Source organism: Pteropus alecto, unplaced genomic scaffold, assembly GCF_000325575.1.
Source record: "Pteropus alecto unplaced genomic scaffold, ASM32557v1 scaffold86, whole genome shotgun sequence".
In the NCBI taxonomy this organism is placed as follows: Eukaryota; Metazoa; Chordata; class Mammalia; order Chiroptera; family Pteropodidae; genus Pteropus; species Pteropus alecto.
Window position 1 is genome coordinate 15,153,517 of NW_006442109.1, and position 26,145 is coordinate 15,179,661.

The window sequence follows — 26,145 nt, forward strand, 5'->3', positions numbered from 1 at the left end:
AAAAAGTCTAGAGTCAGAATTTGAACACAGACGCAGCTTGGACTTATCTGTCCCCTTCCAGGTATATTTGTGAGGGCAGGCTCTGGATTCAGACTACTTGACTTCAAATCTCAGCTACAATAAATTAATAGGTGCCTGCTTCATAGGATAATGTAAAGTAAGGAAAAAGACCCTGCGAGAAGGCTGTGAAATGGGAGAACAATGTTGTATACCTTGGTTTTGTTGAGGCTGCTGTTCCCCATGTGTCATTCCATTGGCTCTAGGAAGATTCAGGATGGTACCCAGGGAAAATCAGAGAGGAGGGGTGAATAAACGGTTAAGGAGTTTAGTTCCAAGTATATAACTTTTAAGCTAAAGGAGAAAACTGATTCAATAATCCAGCTCACTTACCTTACTTATTTTAAAGCACAGGTAAGCAATAACTATAATATGTACGTATTAAAAAAAATTCCTGTAAATAGATATTTGAGTTCATTTAAAGTACTAGTGAAAATAGTTCATTTAAGGTACTCAAGAAAATCAAGACACATGATCTGTGTCCTTAAAAGGCTCACAATCTAAAGTGCTACAATGAGGGGCAGTCAGCAAAACACTGTGGAATGATTAATTCTGCTGAGAGGGCTGGGGAGTCTAAAACTTTCACAGAGAAATGTCATATATTAGCTGGTTTGGACATTAGATTGTTGACAAAGACTTTACATTAAGGTTGGCTTGGTGTAAAGACAAAATGATCCCTTCTCAGCTCTTTCTAACTTAAGTCCTCCAAGAGGATAAAAATATCAGATACATCAAGTCTACCATTGGGATCAGGTAGTTAATCTAGTATATGGTCTAGAGTTCATTGTTTCTTTATTCACAGCCTAGGGTGTGTGTGTGGGGGAGGGGGAATTTATCTTTATCAAGAGTTGGCCAAGTATATTGATTTAATCCTTTGTAAATTTGAATCAACATATCAATTCCCCATTTCCCCACTCATTTTAAATTTATAAGTAGTAGCTTAATGAGGTGAATATACATAGCAGAAAGACTGTTTGGTCTAAATATCAAAGTTTATTGAAATAAAATATAATCTATAATAAAAAATACTAAGGGTATTATCACTGGTTACAGTTTTTAGTAACAAGAAATCCAACATTTTAATCCAAGAATGACACCATCCTTGTGTACAGTAACAAACATGAAATTAAATGTTGAATAATACTGAATAATTCTGTCAGAAACATTTTAAACTAATATGTTCAATATGCTTTTTTAAGGAAAATCTTCCAAAAGTGAAAAATTTGAAACTTATTTAAGATATAGTTTTTAGAATTAAATAGTTTTAACATAATTAGCATTTAAGACAATAACTTTTTTCCTAGCAATTCATTTCAATCCTAAGATGGGTAGTTGCTTTAAAATCTATATTAAAAAATGTATTTCAGTGCTCTTTCCTATCAATCTCTAGAGATGCTATTATCCTTAAACTGGAATTAAAGCTGGTCATAAAGCAAAACATAAATTATTTCAGAAGTAGAAAGGGCATTAAAATAGTAAAAGGAAGGAGGAGAAAAAATAGGCACTCATACACAATCTATATATTTAAACTCTTTGAAATCTCTATTTCAGTTGGCCAATCTTAGCCTGGCACAAAGAGATCTCTGATGTGTCATAGCAATTTTTTGACCCAAATGGTCTGACAGTAGAGGAAAAAAACTTGTTTCTTCTTGCTAGATTTCAAGATCACTTTCTCTGCAGTCTATAACATTTCACTTGCTATTCCACAAAATATGTGCCACAATCCAATTACTTGCACAATTCAAGGAAACAAGACTCACATGCACTAACTTTAGGAAATGACTTTCAGGGTTCCTTTGAAGTTTCACAAGTAAAGATTATCCCTTGTACTGATCGTTGTGTAGCAATCACATCAATCTTCTATCGTAGTGTCCTACTTATGTGTGGATCTGTGAAAACAATTGTCATTTTATTGAGGAACTTATCCTTTTAACAAAAACTGTTGGAAGCTTTTCAAATCCTCACCTTTAAAAATCTGTGAAGCTTAGATATATCTTATATCCTATATGCTCTGAGCAAAAAGTTATTTTACACAAGATGTAAGAAACAATAAAAACTGACAAAATCGAGAGACATACAGAACACCTTCAAAAATGAAATGTGAATCTTAGTCTTAGAACACATCTCATTAATTAGAACTGCTCTGTCAGTTATTTTTTATAACATCCATTTAAAGAGCTAGCTGATTTGAAAATTCAAATGGGCATCTCAGTTTCCGGACTTCCTATTTGAAGGTGTAATTACTAAAGCCAAAGAAGCCAGGATCATCTTCATAACAATTTTATTTTGTACAACCTCTAATATAGGAGGCATCCTTGCCTCTGAAAGTAGGGTATTACAGTGAGAATGGATTTAAGTTTTTAAAGCCAATGGTGAAAAATTAGGTGATTTGAAAAAATTATTAGAATTAGTATCGCATGAAGTAGACTTGTGTAGAAAAATAATACAACTTTTAGTTCTTTAATCTATTGTGGTTTAAAGCTAGGTTTTATATTTGTCATAGTATTTCAACACCTTATCTGATAGTCCCATTCCCTAAAAACCATCTGTTAAAGGCAGACAAGTCTAAATCCTTCTCAGAATAGGATGAAGCTGAACTTGAGGCAGTAGTTGAAGACTTTTACTGTTTTTGCATGTTTTTGAGAAGTGAAATTTTGAGAAGTGAAACTAGAATCCATCATGTAAAAATATATATGTGTACCACAATTTATTAAACTCTAATTTCTTAACAGCAGAAACACCACGATTAAGATACATGCCCGAACTGAAATTTAGATAGATCTTCAGAGTTAAATTTATCAGAGTCCTGCAATTTGTGACTCAGACTCCATTATCTCTATTTTGCAATATATTTTGTTCAGGAAGCCTTCGATTTTAAATTTTAGTTTGTTTTATAGTGTCAGCCGAGGAGAGTAACCTCAATTCTTCATGTTTTCCCAGTAGCTTCATAAGTACTTGACTTCAGTAAAACAAAAACAAAAACAAAAAAAAACTCACACATACACACACGCAAAAACACTAAATTACCAGAGAATCTAAGAACTGATTCTGAGTTCCTTTACCATTTTGTCACTTTCTAAAAGGAATTAAACTGCATATTATCAAATAACTTTTATACTAAAAAACAAAATTTAAATAGCCCTAACAATGATAGTACTTGAGAGATCTAAATGAATTCCATCCATGCAATAAAGTTTACATATATGGTATTAGCAACCTGATACCATTGTACTTTGTTCCATGGAGGAAAATCAAACAGAATCTAAATATTTAGGTATATGAAAGATATTGGAAAAAATAAATTTTTAATGCTTTTTATTCTTCCAAAATACTCTTGATTTTGACCTTATAGTCCACAGAACACAAAAGCAACTGTAAAATGCATTTTGGGAAGAAATGATGCCATACTCAGACAAGATAATTCTACAGATTTTGACAGCATTGAAAACTGGCTTAACAAATACTGTCATTGGAGGGAAATCCTGCACATTCAAGAACAAAAGATGTGTAATATTTATGATTATTTCAGTAACACTCTGTGCTTATACTGTGCCCTTTATTCAGGAGTGCTTAAAGTAAGCATTATTCACATACCTAAGAGTACATTGAGGCACTGAAAATTTGCCCATGGCAAGATCAAAACCAGGTTTTGACACAAAATGATTTGAAATTCCACATTTCCAGGTCCTTAAAATATAAATTATATTCTATCTTTAATGCCTCCATCTTACTTTAGCAAACATTAAGTTTACAATTACAGTTTAAATTGTATGCTCAAGTATCATGCGATAGGTAAAGCCCATTTTTCCATCATGTCTAAAATAACTGGTATATTGAATAGGAAAGTTAGATGAAATGTAACCAATTTGCTTTTGCTTTTTTTTAAAAAAAAATTTAAATAAATGACATTGAGGACAGTTCTGGAAATTCTTGCCTTGACTTTTCATATGCCTACATTAACATAGGGACCACAATTCTTTCCTTAAATATGTTTGACTTCTAGTCCTTTCCTTTCAAGATTTTTACTTAGTGAACTGAGTTGGTGATTCATTGAAAAGAAAATGTTTTGTGCAAATAAAAAATGGTTAATGTTGGGTTCAACTAAGCTCTAATTTGCTTAATTAAACTAAGATCATGAAGTATGAGGAAGAATTTGAAACATGAGGGATAAGTAGTCAAATACTAGAAATCTGAGACTATAAAGCAAAACATTCCAAAACCTAATCCTAAACTTAAATCTATGCCTCATTCAACTACTAACCTGACACCTTGAAACACAGAAGTTACTTTACCTAAGCACAACGGACCAACATATTATAGGAAGCAGCCAATTAATTTTAGCTGCTTCAAACTGCTTAGTGTGTGTATTCTTAAAATGGTGATTCTTAAATTTGAGGGGAGATTCCCAGATCCTTTGAAAATCTAATAGAAGTTACAGATCCTTGCTTTAGAAACACACACTATGTACTTTTAAGTGTTGATAACTTACTCTAAATCACAGCATTGTTGGTTCAATGGGATTAGACATAAAGAAAATTTTCATATTGTTGATAAAGGCTGGTCACTAATCTTAAGGAATAGGCTTTGAAAGCAGAAGAAAGTGCAGTGATCATCATTCATTCATGTGCCTCTTTTGCTAACTCTAATGGTGACTGGTCGATGCAAATGTGCCCCTTATCTAGCCTATAAATATTAAAAAGAAAAATGTTTGAGTTCTAACTTCTGCTAGCAGTGTACATGTAACAATTTTCAAGTATTGCGAAATACTGTGAAAGAAAGACTTTAATATACCACTATCAAATTCCAATGTACCAAAACCAGCAATGAAATGTCTGAATATATAATTTGTTGCTTTGAGCAAAATATAAGAAAATAAAGACACTAAGTTCTTCATAACCTTCAAGGATGGGAAATCAGTATCTCTGAGAAGTTTGTTTTAATAGAATTGAACATTTAATTTTCTCCCCACAGTAATCAAAGCAAACATTTTATCATTATTATTCTTGGTATATCAAACAATTCCAGGAATGTAAGAAAGTTGGACTTGGAAATATTACATAGAAAAAGGCTGAATTAACAAACAAGATATTTTTTAGTTACTTCTTAAAGTACACATTGACACCTACTTATTTGACAGCAGCACTGCTGCTTTTGAGTGAGGTTTTTTTTCCTCCAGAGGGAATGGAGAATGGCAGTACTATCCTTGGAACAAATTAAGAAAACAGTAGCAAATAACCAATGAATAACTTCTACACATATATTTTGCAAGGGCAATAAATAGATAAGTATATAATTATGGAAAAGTAGGCCTCGAATATGCTTTTAAAAGTTTCTCAGATTTATTTTGTTTTGTTTTCTTATTGAAATACGATGCACTGTCACTACTATCTGTTCTGGGAAAAACAAATCCTAAGATTTGAGTTTCCTCTTTCAACCAACAGAATGTTATTGAGTAAACTTGGACTAAGGTCAGCTTGTTTGAGCCAACAGAGAATTCTGTGGTACATTTGATAACTTAACCAATGTAAGCATATTCTGGGTTATTATCAAGAGACCAAATATTTTGTATCAAAGTTTTATACCCCAAACAAGTTCTCTGATGATTTATCATGCTAGCATAGAAAATTAGAAGGAATAACATACGGTATAACATAAACAGACATGCAATATAGAAGGATATAAAAGATACAGCTTGACCCTGGATTTTTCCCTTAGAATAATTCCTTCTATAAATAAGACTTTACTTTTTACATATAGACTAATCCTATAACTGGTCTTGGATCATGGAGAATGTTAAAGACATAGCTTAAGAAATCTAGACCACATATTTTTGTAGTCTATTGTCAATCCAGACCACAAAAAACATTCTCCAAGTGGATGCTCAAGTTAGATTAAGATGCTCTTAAACCAACAAATTTACTGAGGCTTAGAATGTAAATCACATATTTGCAGCAGCAATAGTCATTTCAAAAATGACTAAAACAAACTTTTAAATATAAAGCATATAAAAAGGACTATTAAGGATAGTTTTCTAAACTATATCTAGAAATACAGGAAAATATGTGTTGCCTCATAATAAAGTTCAATAAATATTCTTTCTGAATCCTACAAACACTATAAGATGTTATAGGTTTATTTGGTTCCCATAAGTTAAAAAAATCTGATTGCTTTTACATAAATTCCTCCAACAGATTTTTAATTAATACTTTTTTATTAGACTCAGAGATTATCTTTAACTTCCTTTCAGAAATGTGCTTTTTTGTTGGTTTTAATAAGTGTACTTAATTTTCTAGCAAATAAACATGATTTAAATTTTAAGGTTCAAGGTAACTAGAAAAAGGTAGACATTGAACTATCTGTTTCTCTACATCCCCATATTTACAAAGCCTAGTATCCACTTTTACTCTCATTTATCATAGTCAATAAATAGTAACTATGGTGCAAGTTACCTATATTTTAAATTCCTCAAAATGTCACAACACTACAAAGTCAATAATATCTGATTGTGATAAAATATGAGTATTAGTGTTATGTAATTTTTTGCTATTGGAAAAGAAATACAAATCTTTATTTTTTTCTATTTAAATTAAATCCAAGCTCCACTATCAGTTTTCAAGATAATATCTAAAATGTACATTCCTAAAGAAAGGTAAAGCTGTTCAAGGGCTGAACTAGTCCAATATACAATTAAGAGTTATTTATTCCTGTTATATTTTTTATTTTTATTTTTTGCTTTTTAAATCCCTATGTTAAACCCCTGGTTTCTCACGGATTAGATCATAATTTAATATTGTAAAAATTAATTTTAGAAACTATTGTGCTAATATTTAGATTTTGGGAAGGAATCAGACAAAATCAATCACCTCCATTCATTGTTAGAACAGAAGAGAAAATAGCTTACTAACTGATATGAGTTATGAATGTCACTGTGACACAAAATTTGCTGTGATTTGCTTATTTGGCTATAAGTGCAATATTTTTCATGAATGACAGACAACACACAGCATTTCCAACTTGTAACATGAAACTCCAGCTCATGAAGAGTGTACTGTATGACTTGAAAAAGTTTGATTGTAACTAAGTAACAACCTTTCCCCTGAAAAACATGAACAAAATCCATTGGGAAATCAGGCACAGACGGTATTTATCGGTTTTTCTTCCTTTCCTCCTGTTGGTATTGTTTCTCAAGACATAGATGGTTCCAATAGAATCCAACACTTGTTACAAAATGACACAGCTATTTTTTTCCTTTTCTTTTTCTTTATCTTTTTCTCGAGGTTCCTTTCGTTTACGTTCACTATTCCCAGATTGTCTTCCACTTGATGGAGAGGCTTGTGCTGACTGGCTTTGCTTTAAGAAAAATAAATAGGAAGAAATTACCTCAATTTTTTTAAGGTGCTTAATCATAGTTATCTAGAAAGAAAAACCATAAGACTAAAGGTATAATTAATGGAAAAAGAAGCTATTGGTGTACAAACTTGTTATGTGACATGGTGTCTACGTAGTTGCCTCTATCATTCTGGATAGATATAATTAATGTATCTCCTATTCTAAGTATGTAGAATTTCAAACAATAAATGATGCCATGTAGGATTATACTGCTTGAAGCCTCAAATTCAAGAAATATTTATGTTGCCTTCTGCTGTGGCAGCCTTTGAGGAGCAGCGGCCATGGCTCTGCACTACCCCATGGCCGTGGGCCCCAGCAAGGGTCACAAGGTGACCAAGAGTAAGCGGAGTCAGCCACCACCGCGGGTGCCTCACTGAGCACACCAAGATTGTGTGGGACATGATCCGAGAAGTCTGCAGCTCTGCTCCCTATGAGTGGTGCATCACAGAGCTGCTCAAAGTCCCTAAGGACTAGTTCATGAAGAAAAGGATGGGGACACACATCCGCACCAAGAGGAAGACAGAAGAACTGAGCAATGTCCTTGCAGCCATGAGGAATGCAGCAGCCAAGAAGAACTGAGCCCCATCTCCTCTGTAATAGAGCCTTTTCAGTGAAAAAAAATTATGTTAAAGATTAAAAAATGTTAATGAAAGTGACATCATTTGGTAAACTATAATAGTTCTCCAAGACCTCATTAAACATTATAATAAAAAGATATTAAAAAGAGAAAAAAATCCTGAGAACTGAGAGTATAGAACAAGTTTATTCTGTGAAATAAGAGAACTTTTTTAGTTAAAAGCTAATCATAAATGGTAGGTTTTACCTTTTAAGCTAGAGGTAATCACTCTTTGAGCTAGAAATAGAAATGTTATATTTATTTTAATGGACACCTCATTAAAACTTCATCAGACCTTAAAGGGCATCTTGCTTTCTTGTATACTCAAATCAAAGGAACAGTTCTGGCATGGAACAGTTAAACATAAAAGAAACATTTTTTTCATTTAATGAAATGAGATTTAGTATATAGAAACCCACTTAATAGTCACATTTTCAGTGCTTAAAACAAAGTGGGAAAAATAAAAAGTAGGAAAGTGCTAATCTTTGTTGAATACTCATATATGTCATACATTGGATTTAGTTGTTCTCAACAACAAACCTTAGAGTTAAATATTATCTTCTATTTTATAGATAGAGAACTTTGTTCAAGGTTTGCAGCAGGAAATGCCAATCCACATCTATCTGGCTCTGAAGTATACATTCTTTCTAATAGTACCTCATACTACCTTCTAATTGATAGAAAAGGCTTTGCTGAAATCGGTTTATATTCTTCGCAGTTATTAAGAACTTAAAAAATAAATTTGAAAATTCTTGCCAGCAGAACCTCAAGAAAAATAACTTTACTAAATGAGAAAAATATTAAGATAATCATAAAATTTGGACGTTATACAACCCAATGGGTACTAAAATGCTGACATAACTGAAGAGTCAGTAAATTCTCAGAACAAATTTCTTTATTGTTGAAATGATCATTATATTTAAGAATCAGAACACTAGTTTTTACCTGAGCCTGTGTAGAAGTCGAAGCAGCAGCTGCTGCTGCTTGTTCCTGTTCCTGATAATATTGAGAAGCCCGTCTATCCTCTTCCTCCTGGAGTTTCTTTGCCAGCTCCAAATCACTGATTCCTTCAGGTATTTGTTCCCAATTGATCTCTTGGCTCTGCTGTTCTTGTTGTAGAGATAATGCCATAAGATAGTCCTAAAAAATTAAATTATATCCATCATTAGCTAGGAGACTTTACCCAAGAACTATTCAGTGTAAATATAGAGGTTATAGCTACAAAGCTATGAGAATGGCTTTTTAAAAACAGAACAGAGCTTAATCATAAAAATAAGTTATCTAAGTGTTTCTATTTGAAAGTATAAACTTATTTCAGTAATGTTGCCATTGTTCTAAATATATTTGGAATTTATCTGAAATTTTTTCTAGAAGTAGTACATAAGGCGTTCGAGGAAGCTTAAAAAAAATCCCCCCTGCTTACAAAAGAAACATGTCTGTAGATAATTAAGACGAAACAGAAAACCATAAATAAGAAAGTTAAAATTACCATAATATTATTATACAGAAACAAGTACTGTTAATATATATCCATCTAGTTTTTTTCCTACATTCACATATAAAATCAAAATAGCTCCTAATACCTGAAACTACTGTAATTAATCTGTTTTCTTTTCCATTTAATGTCATGAAAGTCTTCTGTTTCTAAAATCATAAGAATTTCCTCAGATTATTTATTAAAAATTCTTCTAAAACATAATTTCTAAAGCCAACATAGTTGTCTACCATATAGTCATATTCAATTATTTAACCATCCCTCTCTCTCCTCCCACCTACACATGCAGATTATTTCTTATGAGAAAAAGTGATGCATCTTTGGTCAAAAGTTATTTTATCTAATTTAATACCCACTTTAAAAATTAATGCTGAATGAAACTGGATTACTCTGTGCACTTCCTCCACCTACCCTCAAAATAAGAGAATTTTAAATAACCGCAGAGGATAGGTTGCTTGTGAAGACCTTGTACTATCTACACAACTATCTTATTGATATCAAGAATTTATCCTTTAAATTTTTTTCAATTCTTCAAACTCTGCCCTTTGCCAAGTCCCATGGTCTTAATTCTACTTCCTCCTTGCTACTTCCACAGACACTATCATATATCGTATATAAAATACATATATGTATACACACACACACACACACACACACACATATATATATATAATCTCAACACCTTACAACTAGACCTTCTGTGGCGTTCTACTGCTTTACCTTCATTCTCTCTGCTCCAATATTTTGTACATATAGTGGTTAGAAAAATCTTGCTTAAGTAATATTTAAAAAACTGCTCTTGTGTATAGCTTCTGAAGGAAAACGGTATGTTTATTATTATGACTTTATCAAGAGAAAGCCAACAGTCCTAGAAAGATTTACATTTGTTTTAATCGAGTATTCTGTACACTCATACCTTGCTATTAAAATTGCCATTATATAACTTGACATACACTAGTTGGTCAAGTATCTGCTTCCCCTGCAGAATCTGAGGACAAAACTGAATGACTTATCTTTGTGTCCCTAGGACCTAGTTATAGCGGCAGGAATATAACTGCTCAATGAATAATGGCTAAATGAACTCGCTTAAATTGCACCTAAATTGTTATCAGCAAAACATATGCCAACCACTTAATGTAGCCATATTTCTGCCTCAATTGGAGAAGAGGTCACATCACTGTTATACTACTAGTAATAAACACATCTGTGGCAGCAAGACTGCTTAACTATAGTAGGCAAAAATCTTATCTGTCTCAGTTCTAAATGTGAATTCTACTCACTAGTGAAGCTCCTGCTGTGTCTACTCTTCATTACCTTGGGCTCTAAGGCTTAGAAATACCTACCAACTATTTACCCAGTGCATGCTATCTTCAAGACTTCTTCTTTTCTACTTTTACTGATTAGCCAAAATCCCTCTCAAATATGTGCTCCTCTCTCCATCTCTACCACCCAAGGCTAAGCCATCATTACCTCCTGCTTGGACTGCTAGTCTCTACTTATACCTGTGTCCTTCCTATGTATTCTCCATCTAGCAACCTTTTAAAAAGTAGATCATGTCACTTCCATGTGATATACTTAGCATATTTTCCCTACCACAATTAGAATAAAATTCAAATTCTTTACCATGACTTTCACAGTTCAATATGATCTGGCCCTCTGAACCAAAGTATATAATTAATGTACATGTAGAATGATCGCTTACCTATTTCGGAAGTGTAAGGAAAATTTCACAAGTATGTTAATGAATTAATCTTTAGTTCAAAAGTTCTGGATAACTAAATTCATACTTGAAAGGAATGAGCATTTTAAGCAATACGAAGAAGACAAAACAAATTTACCTGATCTATCTGATCTTGTTGTCCTCTGTATACAGTTTCAGGATCTGAAGGAGGCCGCAGATGAAATTCGGAGTCACAGAAATTTCCATCACCATCAACATTGTGCAGGCTTTCCCAAACAACTTTTTCTTCAGTAAGAAACCCCTGGTCTGTTACCAGCAAATACAGTAGACCCTTAATAAGAGACAACAAAAGAACTGTTAAATTAGTCAAAAATAGTTAATATTTAAGAGAAGTTTTATAATCTGTAGGTTTAAAGCATATTAATTATTCCTACTCGTTAGAGCTGTACAACATAATAGTAGACCAGGTCGGTATCTTACTTCATGACTGAATTATATCTACCTGGCTCTGAGTAGTTTACAATTGGTACACTGTGGTATAATGAGAAATAGGAGCTCTTGGCATGCTCAACTAATAAATGACTTATAAACCTTTTGGAGGTTTAAAATCTCATTTCAAAAAACAGAAAAATACTATGAAAATTCCTTTTAAAAAAATCAGGTAGCAAATAAGACAGTCACAATGAAATATCACAATGCCTTTTTTTTTTTAATGAAGTCTATATGATTAATCCAATCCATATCAATTTTTCCTTTATTTGCACTATTAGCTGCTTTTCCTTCATACAACAACAGTACTTTGTACCTATTTCTATTGCAGCACTGAATCACAATGTTACCACAATTGTGGTTAGGAAAACACTCCCCAGACTATATTTTTTAATCTCTGTATCTCTGGGCCTTAGTGTAGTGTACATAATCAAGTTGGAGCCTAATATTTATTGAATCGATGAACTCATATCATATTTATAGTTATTATCACAATATTTAGCATTAATATATAATTTTTCATATGCATTAGTTCTAACTCCAATCATATTTAAAGTGTCCCTAGTATACTATATAAGGTTTGTAAGCCATTTTTCTTCAGATTTGCCAAGAATATGACTTTCATTTACTTGTTCAGAATTCCACTGGTTAATATAGTATTTTGCACAAAAATCATATTTTTCCTGTTCTCTCTTATTCACGATTAATCTTAATTTAGAACAAGAAATTCCTTTAAAGGGTTTCATGGTGTGGGCAGAGAAATTACTAAATAAATCTTGAAGTTTTAAAAAACTAAGTGATTACTTTTGAATGCTTATCATGTGTGCACTTCGGACATTGCTCTTCCTAAAGTACAAAGTCTTTCCTGTTGTCTACTACCAGTTACAGTCAAGAGATAGCTATAGATACTAATTAATTTATAGTCATTGAAATTACTATAGCAACATGAAAAGTATTCATAAAGAAAAATGTTTTGATTTAAAGTTTAAAGACATTGTTTTAAGCAAAAATTAAGTCCAGATTCATGCTTTAAAAAAAAAAAAAATCAACCCTGACTGTGCTGCATCTTGTCTGATCTTGGAAGCTAAGCAGGGTCGGGCCTGGTTAGTACTTGGATGGGAGACCATCTAGGAATACCAGGTGCTGCAGGCGTAAAAAAAAAAAAAATCAGGTATGCTTCAATTCTTCAAATAAATGAATGCCTACTATATACTCCATGCTAAATGTTTGAGGATTCATATCATGGAAAGTAATGATCCCACATTAGTCTGGTATTAGGTGCCCCCTTTATGTGATTCCTGCATTTAGCACTATCATAGCATTTTATACATTGAACTGTAGTTGTCTGCTTACTTACTCATCAATTTTAATACATTTCAAGCCATGATAATGAAGACCAGAGCCATGGTCTTCATTATCTAACATATTTTTAATAGCCAGTTAGGATCTACCTTGTCTTAGGATAATTTAAGAGAAAAACTGAAAGTTCTTTCCAGCCAATTTTCTACTGAATAGATTTGACCCTGCTGTTTACACTTATCACAATACATTTCAACATACTGTTATATCATACAATATCTATGCTTTATAATTTATTTTATGTAGATCATATATTAGATTGGCTATTTGTAAGGGGAGGAGCCATAACCTTATCATTAATTTTTCTCCAAATAACACTTTAATATGGGTAATTTCTGGGAGTGTTCTATTAGAGTTATTATCATTCATAGTATATGAATAAGTTTTAACTAAAAGAGTATCCTCTTCTTGATTTAGTTGACGTGTCTTCTCATGGACAATCGGCCTCAATTTCTTCCTCTTTTAGATCTGGACATTTATCAAAAAGATCTGTAAGTAGTAGTCCACTGTCAACAATGCTGGCTCATTCAACAGTTCCTTTATATAATTTCAGTGTAGAATAGCAAAGTATGTATTAGTATACTACTGAATAGTTTAGGCCCATTTTTTCTGAGAGTTACAGTTAAATCACCATCAAGAATATCTTTTGCTTTTATACCCCATCACTTTTGCTGTATTATCTAGTCAAAACTTTATTTTTTAATCTTTGAATCCTTCTTCTAATCTTACTCACCAGTCTCTAAAATACTAATTTCATAAAAAATAACTAATACAGAATGTATGTATTAAATTCTTAAAGTATTTATTAATATATATAAATGTATAATTATATAAAGTGATAAATAAATGACATTAGATAATTTTTTATATTTTTTAAAAATAGGCAATTGTAAATAAAAGAAAACTGATAATATCTGATAAATTATAAAGTATGAATAACATCATAATATCATCACAACTTGTAAGCTGATAAAACTTGTTAAATGTAATTTTAAAAAATTAAATAATTCCAGCCTCTAAAATATGGAGAAAAGCACTGCCTGAATATTTTTGGTTAACTAGCTTTGATTCAAATTACTTAATGTCTTTGGACCTCAATTTTCCTTTTTTATAAAGTTATATAGAGACAGTTAGATTCGAAAACTTCTAAGATATTTTATAAATTGAAAGAACTTTACTGCTACTTAACAAACATAAATCTCATCCACGAATAGGTCTACCAAGAAAGGCAGAGCTGTTGAGAGTGTGGATTTGAAAATCAGACTGGAGCTGCTATAAACTGAGTGGCCTTGGGCAAGTAACTTAGGGCCTTTAAGTCTGTTCTCTCAGCTGTAAAGTGATAAAGGAGTAATAATATTCACACCACATGGGAGAGTTGTTAAAATTAAATGAGATAATAAATGTAAAGTGCTTAGCACAATGCAAGGCACATGGTACTTAATGAATATAACATTATACTCATGAACAGCATCTAAATCTACCTCAGTTACTGTATCTATCTCCTCCTCCTGCCATCTATTTAAGAGAAAAAGATACATTTCTCTGCCTATACTGTGGAACCTATCACTTTCCTTACTGTTTTTACTTCCTCTATCCTCTGAACCCATTCGAAAAAATTTTTAAAAAGTGACAATTTTTTATGTATCAACTTTTTAAAATAACTAAATTAGATGAATTTTTACTTAAATGTAGTTTTCTGTGGAAAAAATTCCCACTATAGTCTTAGTCAAAGAGGAAAGAGAATGGACAAATTTATTTCTTTAACATGGCTTTAGTACTTATCTAGGACTGTGTCTCCTTCTAAACCACTTTTCACTTCTAATACCTAAATGTAAAGTAAAAAAGCAAACAAACAAAAGCCAACCTCAAGAACCCTGGTTTTGAATATACTCCAGAGAGGTGTCAGTAATTAGAAACCAAGAGGGAGAGGAAACAGTTATGACACAGATATAAAGTTGACATGGGAAAGGGATGATCAGGAGGGAGTTATGATGGGGAAAGAGCTATGTAGATGTTATCTAAACCAAAGGTCGAGAAGGTAGGTGATCTAGACAGGGGCCAAGAAATCAGTAGTAGTTTATCTTACTCAAGAGCAGGCAGAAAGTACTGGAGAAGTAGAGAAGAATCATAAAAAATAAAACAATAAATAAATCTTGGATATATACATAAGAATCTGACAGTCATGATCATATGGATAATATGAAAAGTAAACAAACTTAAAAGGGTCTGTTTCTAGGGAAAAGGTAGTTTATTTACAACTCATTTTTATACTTTCAAATTTCCTGCCTGTATAAAAAGTCATCTATCTAGAACTACAGAAATGGCCCTGAAAACATCTGCTCTCTCACTAGGATCCCCTCCTGTTGCTTTCAGATCCTAATCTAGTTATGCTGATGAAAAGCACAGATCTTCATAGGATCACATACTCAATGTGGATTTGCCAAGATGATCTGTCCAGTTTAATTATATAAGATTGGGTGGAAGTATGTGGAGCAAGATCACATAAATGATAGCAGGAATTGGGGATATATGTATTGGCTGCCATTGGAAAGATGAGGGATGAATAGTTTAACCAAGGGTTCAAGAAGAGTGCTATTACAACTAATAACTAATAAGAGCTGGACCTGATTACTTTGCTAGGAATGGAAGAAACACCAGAGGTACTTGTCCACAGTATAGGAATGGTAAACCACAAAACTAAGAATGATAAGAAGACTTACCAACAACAGGAAGTCAATTAGTATTTATGGTCAGAGAAAATGTCATGAGAAGCTGTATAATCAAAACCATAGAGTGTACTATGTTAGATAGTTGAGAAATGTGAGGTTGACTGGTAAATATTATACAGGGAAAAAAAGTCAATTTGAGTAACACATCCATTGTTACTCTGTGATGGCAGAATGCTTAATAAGTCTATTGGGTCTCAGTCAGTCTATAGAGTCAGTCAGATGTGTCTGGAGACGCTACTGGAAGTAACATCACGATGGCTGCCTAAGGAGAACCCCAAGTTCCCTTCAAACTTGTATTGGTTGGTGATAGTGGGACTGGAAAAACTACATCTGTGAAACGTCATCTGACTGGTGAATTTGAGAAGTATGTAGCTACCTTGGGTGTTGAGGTCCACCCCATCCTGTGTTCTATACCAACACAGGACCTATCAAGTTCAATGTACAAGACACAGCTGGTCAGGAAAAGTTTGGATGACTGAGAGATGGCTATTATTTTGAAGCCCAGTGTGCCATTATAATGTTTGATGTAACTTTGAGAGCTACTTACAAGAATGTGCCTAACTGGCACAGAGATCTGGTATGAGAATGTGAAAATATCCCCATCATGTTGTGTGGCAACAAAGTTGATATTAAGGACAGGAAAATTAAGGCAAAATCAATTGTCTTCTACCAAAAGAAGAATCTTCAGTACTATGACATTTCTGCCAAAAGTAACTACAATTTTGAAAAGCTCTTCCTCTGGCTTGCTAGAAAACTAATTGGAGACCCAAACTTGGAGCTTGTTGCCATGCCTGCTTTTGGCCCCTAGGTTGTCATGGACCAGTTTAGGCAGCACAGTATGAGCACGATCTAGAGGTTGCTCAGACAATTGCTCTGCAGGATGAGTATGACGACCTGTGAAAAAGTAAAGCTAGAGCTTAGTGTCAGAAGTCTAGTTTTATAGGCAACTGTCCTGTGATATCAGAGTTAAGCAAAATATGTGCTTAATCTTTGGGATGCTGCAAGAGAGAAATGAGCTTCGGAGTGAATGTGGCAGTTAAAAAAATACTTCCATTTTTTTGGACCTACTTATTTAGCTGTTTTGGAATGCAGTTGTTTCCTTATTGAGTTTCAAATATAAGACTGCTAACAGTCATATCACACACACACACACACACACACACACACACACACACACACACACAGTCTATAGAGATGGAATTGTAAAGTTAGTAAATGGAGAATACTTTGCCCAGGTACAGATTTTAGAAATATCTCTACTCTTCAATGCTTTGGTGTATAGAATCATCAAAAATCTAACCTAATAGAGAATTTGCCCTGCCTCTATCCAATGTCTAGAGACAGGAGTCAGAACAAGGATGTAATGCTGGAGAATGTTATAAGAGACATATACTTCCCCTGTGGCCAAACAAAAGTCCTTTGCTCATACAGCTCTAGAGTTCCAAAAGACTTTAGATGATGAAAGATTTTTAGATACAAGTTAGAGTTTAGTAAATTCCTAAGGAAATTGATACAACCAATAAAGAAGCTGGAGATGACCTTTCCTAAGTAATCCTTTTTGTTCTGCCAATATGAACTTCTTTGTTGGTTTTGGTCCTGCAATGATAATAGCATATGATATGATATGATATGGGTACTAGAAAGCATGAAGATCCTTTCTGCAAATTCTAATAAAGATAAGCCCCACTAATAATAAAGTTGTAGATGTTTATAACTGATTGTCAGCATATAACAATAGACTGGCAATTTATTATTATTATAGGCCTCTAGTTTTAGACACCATTTATATGTAGTAGAAAGTATTCTATTCATATATTAAATTTATTTATTTTTTGTTGATAGTATATCTGAATTCTGTGGGATAAACTGTGTTTATAGCATAGGTGTTCCAAAGAGTTCACAGGGATAGGAAGATGGGAAATCAAGTAATCAGTACATATAAATCCATAAAATGGCCCTAAAATCTCAGGGTTTTTCAAAAGTGGATGTTAGAAGGCATTATGAAGATCTAATGTAGTATTATAAATAGCCACATCTTGTTTGAAAAAGCAGCTTTCTAGTTTTTCCTTACTTGTACCATTATTAGATCACATTAGATTCCCTAGCACTCAAGTTTATAAAGAACTATAGAAACTTTAACAACCCAGGAATTAGTGGTAGAGAATAACGGTTTTAATGCTTAACAGGTTTAACAGAACAGAGGCACAATCTTCTATTCTATTTCCTTATTAAGCAAACGGATAATATGCTGGAGGAACCTTTCCTCAATTTTATTAAGTATTCCTTTAGGGCTTTTAGTTCTATAGCAACAGCCAAAGAACTGTTGTAGATTTTCTTGTAAATCTAGTTAATCAGTCATTGAGTCAATGAGGAGGAAAAGTGTCTTTGACTCTTGTGAAGAATGTACGCATTGGATACTCTGCCAGAAGTAAAGCAGTGTCATATTTAAAGACTCTCAGCATTGGAAATATAGTTCAATGGTAATATACGAAATAGGATGGAGAGAATTATAATGGGGCATAAATAAATAGCCCAAAGACTAATAAGATTCCTGGAATACACAAGATTTGCATTATATTAAAATAGAGTTATGTCTACGGCCATGCCACCCTGAACGAGCCCAATCCTGTCTGATCTTGGAAGCTAAGCAGGGTCGGGCCTGGTTAGTACTTGGATGGGAGACCACCTAGGAAGACCAGGTGCTGTAGATGTAAAAAATAAAAAATAAGGGATTGTAAGCTGACAAGGTCCTTACAATCTGTGAGGTCAACCAAGGGTTGCCTTGCCTAAAAAAAAAAAAAAAAAAAAAAAAAGAGTTATTTTACCAAATGTAATGCATGGTTCTTGATTAGATCCAGGTTTGAACAAACCAACCATAAAATCACATGGGAACAAGTGGGAAATTTGAATATGGACTGGGTATTAGATGATATTAAAATTATAGTTAATTTTGTTGGATGCAACAATGGTACTATGATTTGAAAGAAAAATGTTCTTGTTTAGAGATGCATATTGAAGTATAAGCAAAAATATAAAAACAAATGAAAACAATATAATTTTGAAATTGTTAAAAGTAAGTCATGAGTATAATAGGCACACAATAAATTAGTCTTACTAAGGTCTCTTTTTTAATCAAGAGTCAATCCCCCTCACCTGTGAAAATTTCTATTGTTTCTCACCTTAGTAGCCTTCCAACATCAATTATCCCCTCTCCTGAATCTTCAACCTTTTTCTCTATTGAGTCCTTCAGTATTTAAACATGATCAAGTCTCTCATATTAAAAAACAAAAACAAAATAATCTTCCCTGGATTCCAAACTCCACTACAGCTATAAGACATCACATCTATGCCCTCACAGACAAACTATTTCAAAGAGTTGCTTATATTTCTAGTTCCTGACATCTCAGTCATTTCCTAACCAATTCGAATTCAATGTTTTCTGCTGCCACCATTCTCTGAAAGGTACCAATGAAATCCATATCACCAATGGACACTTCCCCGCCTCTCCCAGTGTTATTTCTTATCAGCATTTAACAACTGAGATCTCCATTCTTCTTGAAACACTCTCTCCTGTTGACTTATATGATACCATATTCTTCAGATTTTCCTTTTATTCTTTTTTTCTCAGTCTCCTTTGCTAGTTCATACTTCTCTAGTTGGATCCTTGAATGTTGGCACTCATCAAATCTTCCTAGGCCTTCTCTTTTCTTCTCATTCCCTATTTTTTCTTTTAAATCTCATCCTCTCCCCTAATTACTATTTGTACACAAAAATATTTCGTCTATAACAATTTTCCTAACATTTCCACTTGAAGTGTGCCTCAGAAGCAGCTCTAATAGTTCCAAGGCTGATTTCATAATATCTTTCTTCTCTTCTAGTATTCTCTGGTCCAATAAAGAGCACCACTGTTCATGTAGTTGTTCATGCTCAGAATTCAGAAATCATTCTTTCTTATTTTTTACATCCTAATTACCAAATCTGGTTGATTATATCTCCTAAATATCTATGGATTCTGTCTAGTTTCTATTTCTTTACCATCTTAGTCCAAGTCACTATAACCTCTTACTTGGCCTCCTGCAATAATCTCTTAATTAAATCCCCATCCACTCTACTTCAAAGTCCACAGCACCTTAATGGTATAAAAGGGGCAAGGGCACACACACCACTAGTGACACATTGTTTAGCTACAGAATAAGGTAAACTGAGAAAAATTTAGAAGCAAAGAAACAGTAGAATGCACACATTCTGAGCTATCATTATTTCATAGAAAGGTGTAGTTAGTCCAGAAATGGACACATGATAGAAAGTGCTTCAGGAGAGACATCTCCACCCCAACTACATAGGAAGATTGAGAATACCTAGCTGATTAGTAAAGGACTTCCTGGTTAGGGATACAGCTTTGATAGAAAACAGAACATCTAGAGGTCAGTTTCGGGAGATGGTATAACAATCACCAATGACAGCCACAGAACTTGTTTTCCTATTGAACTATCATGTTCCTGCCGAGTCCCAAAAAAAGAACAAAAACAAACAAAAAAAACCACTAGGCCATCAGGACACCAAAGTCTGTTTCTCCTTTTAACTCAAGACTACAAGATATGGTACTTGCCTATCAGTTTAGTCTTATTTTATGCCTCTTACTTTCTAAGCTTCAGCCACGCAGGTCTTCTTTCAATTCCTTAAGGAGTTAAGTTCTTTCCCTCCTCAGGGCCTTTGCACACATGTTCCATCTGCTGAGTTAACTTTAGTTGTTATTATTATTATTAATTATTTTTGCTAATTGATTATGAAGATTCACTTTTCAGGGTTGGTTTAAATGATACTTCTCAAATAAGTCTTTCCTGACATCCCCAACTAGGTTCTAAGTCCTGATAAAAGCATTCACGGCATGTTGTATGTGCTTTTATTAGACAGTGTATCTCAGTAGAAATAATAACTATTTGTGCAATTATTACTATTTGTGCAATTAATTCCTTGCCAAAATAAGAGGTCCTTAAATGGCAGAAACCATAGCTTCCTTGCTTAGGCTGCAATCCTAGTACTTAGCTGAGTACCCAGGCATCATCAGGCTTAACAGCTATTTGTTAAATGAATAAAGGGTGGACTTGAGGAGATCAAGTAAAACAAGGTGACTTACCAGTATTACTATGTAGCAATAATTTTGATTCTGAGATTCTTTGGCCTTATATTTCTGAATATGAATGACTCTGGGCCCATACTTTGCACACATCTAGCTCAAATGTGGAAACAATACAGATGAACCCTTGCTATAACTAATATAGGAGTAGGAAAGCTAGGACTTTAAAGTATTCTTATATAAGCAAACAAATCATTATTTTACACTACTTTGTGCAATTCATTGATTAAAGTGTTGAAGGAAATATGAAGACCTGATTCCTGACTTCAGAAAACTTACTTTCATGTAGATAAATAAGATACATTTACAAAGAAAACTGGTAACTAGGTAAGAGCAAAGTAAGGATGACATGGCCCATAATAGAGAAGGATGGGCAGTGATCCTCAGCCTTAGCCTTCACATTAAAATCTCCTGGGAGCATTTAAAAAGTATTGATGCTCAGGTCTCACCTCCAAGGACTCTGATTAGAGTTGGCGGTGGGCTTTGTGCATTGGTTATTTTTTAAAAAGCTCTCCAGGTAGTTCTAGCATGTAATCTGGATTGAGAACCACTGGTTTAAGGAGAGAAGCAGCTTTACTGAAGAGTTGGTATTTGAAACATTTCTTAAAAGGTGAAATTTGGATAGGCAAAAGGAGTGAGATCTTTTCAAATAGGAATTAAAGAGTAATAAATGGCAATAAAGGTGCAGAAATGGAAAAGCATAAAGCGTGTAAGGATATGGAAGATTATTAATGAGTAGATAAACCATTATGGTTGAAGCAAAGTGTTGGCACAGGACAGAAGAAAAATACCTTGCATTTTTTATCCTCTAAGCACTGGCTGCTACTGAACATTTTTGATATGTTTTTGATGTGATCAGAGCAGTATCTACCACAGAAGACTAGGTATAAATTGATAAACTCCCAAATTAGGTGACAGCTGTAAAAACAAAAGGTATGGATAAAGAGATAACAAAAAAGTTGAATCGGCAAGATTTTTTGGCAGAGCCATAAATAACATAAGAAGAATTTAAAGTCACACTGATAATTTTAATAATAGCAAACACTATCATAAAGAAAAATTTTGATTCTTTCTTCTAAATTCCTTTAGCCCTCAAATATAAACATCCATCATTAGTAGTCATCCTAGTTCTATCTCCAGGGTTTATCTTTTTTTTTCTTAGAAAGGAAATAGTAAATATGTTTTAATGCAATAATCTGTGAAAAAGGAGTTAAGATTTAAATAAAAACAAAAAACTGACTTGAAATAACACTTAAATAGCTAATCCATTCCATCCTAAAAAATATTTAATTATAAATTACCTTCATAATTTGATGGTTAAGAAACATTATGTTTTTGTTTTTTTTTAATTTTGAAACAGATAAGACATCTCTAAATCAAGCTTCTTTAATTTCCAATAACAATTAAACAGCTATTTCTATAACATACCTTGTATTTGGTCATGGTGCTAAAATGATTATTCCGAAAGAACACACAAAGTTCTCCTTCCTGAACCGTTGAAGTTAGTTCACATAATCCATGGTATGTCAGTTGAGTGGCTGTGTTATTTAGAAACTGCTCAGCTACAAAGCCTATGGAACCAATGCATAATATTAGATGGAAGAAAAATTTCAAAATTAAGGTTTTCTATTTACACTGTGTTCTAAGTATGAAGAAAGGCCAGTCAAAATAAGACTTTTCCTACTATAACATGATAGCTCTAAACTGGAGATTCTACTCTTTTATTCTGGAAGATGTGTCTATAGTTATTCCCATCCTAAAAAAAAAAAACAAAAACAGTCATATGAAATTCTTTTTATCGATTAATGTATTTACTTATACTTCACCTATTTCTGAAAAGGATTTCAGGTAGTTTGCAACAAAACACACAGAATACTACTAAAACCCAGTAAAACAAACAAGAAGGCAAGAGATTGCAATTTTAAAATTATGTAGGAGTAAAAGATGTATGTCAACAGCTACTTCCTCAATGGGAAGGTGTTTAGAAATTAAAAGTAGCCTTAAAAAATTGAGTTGCTTAAGATTTCAACAAAGGTCCCAGATAATACTCAATTCATAAACTGTTTAATTCTTGTCTTAAAACTAAAAATAGGCGTAAAAGTGAATAGAGAACGGGGATAACTGATGCTGTTTTTATCCTAATCTCCTCCAACACATGCTACTCTTTATATTATTGCATTATATAGATATATCAAGTTCAGAAATACAAATGATCTTTTATTTTCAAAACATAATGAAATATAAAGAAGTTTTCTGAGGTTTAATTTAAAAGATACGTGTACAGTTTATCTTCATTATTGGCATGGGTTCATATTTGCAAATTTGCCTACTAGCTAAAATTTATAACTCCAAAATCAATGCTTCCTGTACTTTCAGGGTCATTTCTGGATCTGTGCAAAGCAACAAAAAATTTGAGTCACCTAACGTACATTCCCGAGATCAAACAAGGCAAAACCCTGCCTTCTAGTTTCAGCTCTCATAGTGTAAATAAGTGTGCTTTTCACTCTATTTAGTGCCACATTCTTCACATTTTTGTGCTTTGTTGGGGGGTGGGGGGAGGTGATTTTTACTGTGTAAAATGGCCCCCAAGCATATTGCTGAAGTGCTGGCTAGTGTTTCTAAGTGCACAAAGGCTGTGATGTGCTTTACAGAGAAAATATATATTTTTGCATCTTGTTCAGGTGAGTTATACTGCTTGCTGTTAGCCATGAGTTTTACAGTACTCAATCAGCAATATATATTAAATAAGGTGTCTCTAAACAGAAAGGCACATAAAACAAGGTTGTATATTTATCAGTTGACAAAAATCTTGTGATCAAAAGTTCACAGGAACCTAATCTTAATGTTTCCCCTAGGAGCAGTGTTTTAGTATTCACTATTTCAGTGTTCACAGCAACTTTAGAGAACATAACTAACTATTGGGAATAATGAGAATCAACTGTATAAATTTTAAAAGCCTATACTATACTTCTTTCTCTTCCTCCTTTTGTTCCCTTCCTTTAATAGACAAGAAATAAATATCTCAGAAATAATAGGGGGGAAGAGAGTGCTCTAAAAAGTTTTATAAGTGAGCAGAGAGATACAAATATAGGGGGTAAAGATGAACCTAAGTTAAGAAATTGACACCTCAACAAGAAATTGAAAATAAACTTGGTAGGGCTAGAGGCAGCTAGAGAGTATAGGTTTATTCCACTACTTCTCCATCCCTCACCTTTAGTGTCAAGCCACACCACTTCAAGCTGGAAAGTAGTTGTAAAAAGTGACCAATATATCACACTATTCCAAAGAATTGGTTATGGTAGGCAGGGAAGTATAAAAAGTTATACAGAAGGCCATAGCCAAAGGAAATTTATAGCACATTTACAACTCCTTGGGTTTACACATTCAGAAAGAAGAGTTCTCCACTCCATTACTGTCATTACTTTGCTAAGTACTGAGTTACTGAGTAGAATGTATGGGTTATATACTGAAGTACTGACTATTATATATCATTTAAAAAGTAAATATAATGCCTGTGCTGAGGAGTACCATTGCTGTCTATAATATCTGTGATACTAAACACTTTCTTCAGAAAGATGTTTCTAAATGCCCTTCCCGCACCTCATTCACACAACATTCCCTCTACAATTCCCTTTCAAGATACAAAAATTCAGTGGAGATACAGCACATTACTTTCATGTGTGTGAAATTTTAAAAATTCAACACTAGAAAGGTCTTTCTCAGCTATTTTTTTCTATAGAATGGGACAGAGGCTGAGAGAGAATAAGTGACTTGCTCAAGGACAAAACTATTTACAGAAAAGTGAAGACTGGTAAAGCTTTTTTAAGTCCTCAAATAAAGGAAAAAACAGGCCTAACTCAAAACAAAAACAAAAACAAAAACAAAAACAGGAAAAAAAGAAAGAAAGAAAAAAGAAAAGTGGAGACTGGAACTGAAAATTATTGGTATTAAATTTAAAAAATTACTGTTTGTTATTACAAATGCAAACTGAATTGTATTTCTCCCAAACCATAAAGCATAGTAATTTAGACATATAATGAACAATGTTTCCCAATTCTTCTATAAACTCTTAAACAGTGACACTACTGTGATTTTAGTTGAATTTCGAAAGCTTAAACTAGTTTCAACTTTTCATAACTAATTAAACAAATTTTGGTAAATAATTTTTTTAATTTTTATTTTTCAATTATAGTTGACATTCAATATTATTTTATCTTAGTTTCAGCTGTACAGCATAGTGGTTAGACATTTATATAATTTATGAAGCCATCCCCCCAATTAGTCTACTACTCACCTGGCACTATACATAGTTATTACAATATTAATGACTATATTCCCTATGCCATACTTCATATCCCTCTGACTATTTTGTAACAACCATTTGTACTTCTTAATCCTTTCACCTTTTTCACCTAGCCTTCTACCCCAATGGTATACAATTCTTAGAGTTACAAAGTAGTTTGATTATTTGCATCACTTCGAATGACAAATAGTTTATTCACAACATTAAGATTAAATTTCAATTTTGTTATAGATATTGTTATTAATGATACTAAAGGTAAAAATTAATATAACGGTAATAATAAAATTACATTACTGAAAATAAATTTAAATTAAAAATTATTTCCCTGACATTAGTGTGTTTGAAAATATTTCTTAGTTTCAGAAATTCAATACTAAAATTAGTTTATCAAGTTATTTTCTTCTATTACTGAAGAGTTTAATTAGAGAAAATGAAAGTACTGAGTGCCTTAAAAAATTTGAAGTTAGAAAGAGGGGCACTAAAATTAGGCAAAAAGGAACAAAATAAAAGATAAATGGAAACTGGCTTGTTTTAAAATGTTAGCTAGATGTGGCCCTGCCTGAGATTTGCGTTCAAATTTAAAGTCAATCAAACTTTAACTGTGTCACTGTGATAGCTTTAAACAAATAGTCTGATTTTCTTTTTAAATTCATCTGTCAAGTTTCAAAAATCAGACACATTATATTAATATTTTTCCTTAAGAAGAGGGGCAAAAAAAATCTTTTAATATGATAAATGCCCAGATTTTCTTTGAAAATATAGGGGCTAACATGATCTGATTCCAAGTATACAGTAGGGAGCCCGGAATATCTTACTGTGCTAGAAAACAACGAAGTGCTCAAGAAATGATGACGACATGAGACTATCCCATTGGCCATATATGGACAATT

The 26,145-nt window shown here is 33.0% G+C and overlaps 1 protein-coding gene, 1 non-coding gene and 2 pseudogenes across 3 annotated transcripts in view; 3 read left to right on the top strand and 1 right to left on the bottom strand.

Annotated features, from left to right (window-relative positions):
* Positions 1-1,030: 1,030 nt before the first annotated feature.
* Positions 1,031-26,145, bottom strand: part of MINDY2 (MINDY lysine 48 deubiquitinase 2) — a 62,536-nt gene continuing 37,421 nt past the window's right edge. For both annotated transcript variants that reach the window (XM_025038840.1, XM_006920321.3), the window contains exons 6-9: positions 22,381-22,523; positions 11,396-11,569; positions 9,008-9,202; positions 1,031-7,407 (exon numbers count right to left, since the gene is read on the bottom strand). In XM_025038840.1, the coding sequence (XP_024894608.1) occupies positions 7,279-7,407; positions 9,008-9,202; positions 11,396-11,569; positions 22,381-22,523 (641 nt within the window). In that variant the 3' untranslated portion in view covers positions 1,031-7,278. The remainder of the gene's footprint in view (positions 7,408-9,007; positions 9,203-11,395; positions 11,570-22,380; positions 22,524-26,145) is intronic.
* Positions 7,416-8,994, top strand: LOC112469547 (annotated as a pseudogene).
* On the top strand, positions 16,070-16,715 carry LOC102894427 (annotated as a pseudogene).
* LOC112469680 lies at positions 18,408-18,526 on the top strand. The gene has a single exon (XR_003042720.1). It is a non-coding gene; the product is annotated as a 5S ribosomal RNA (ribosomal RNA).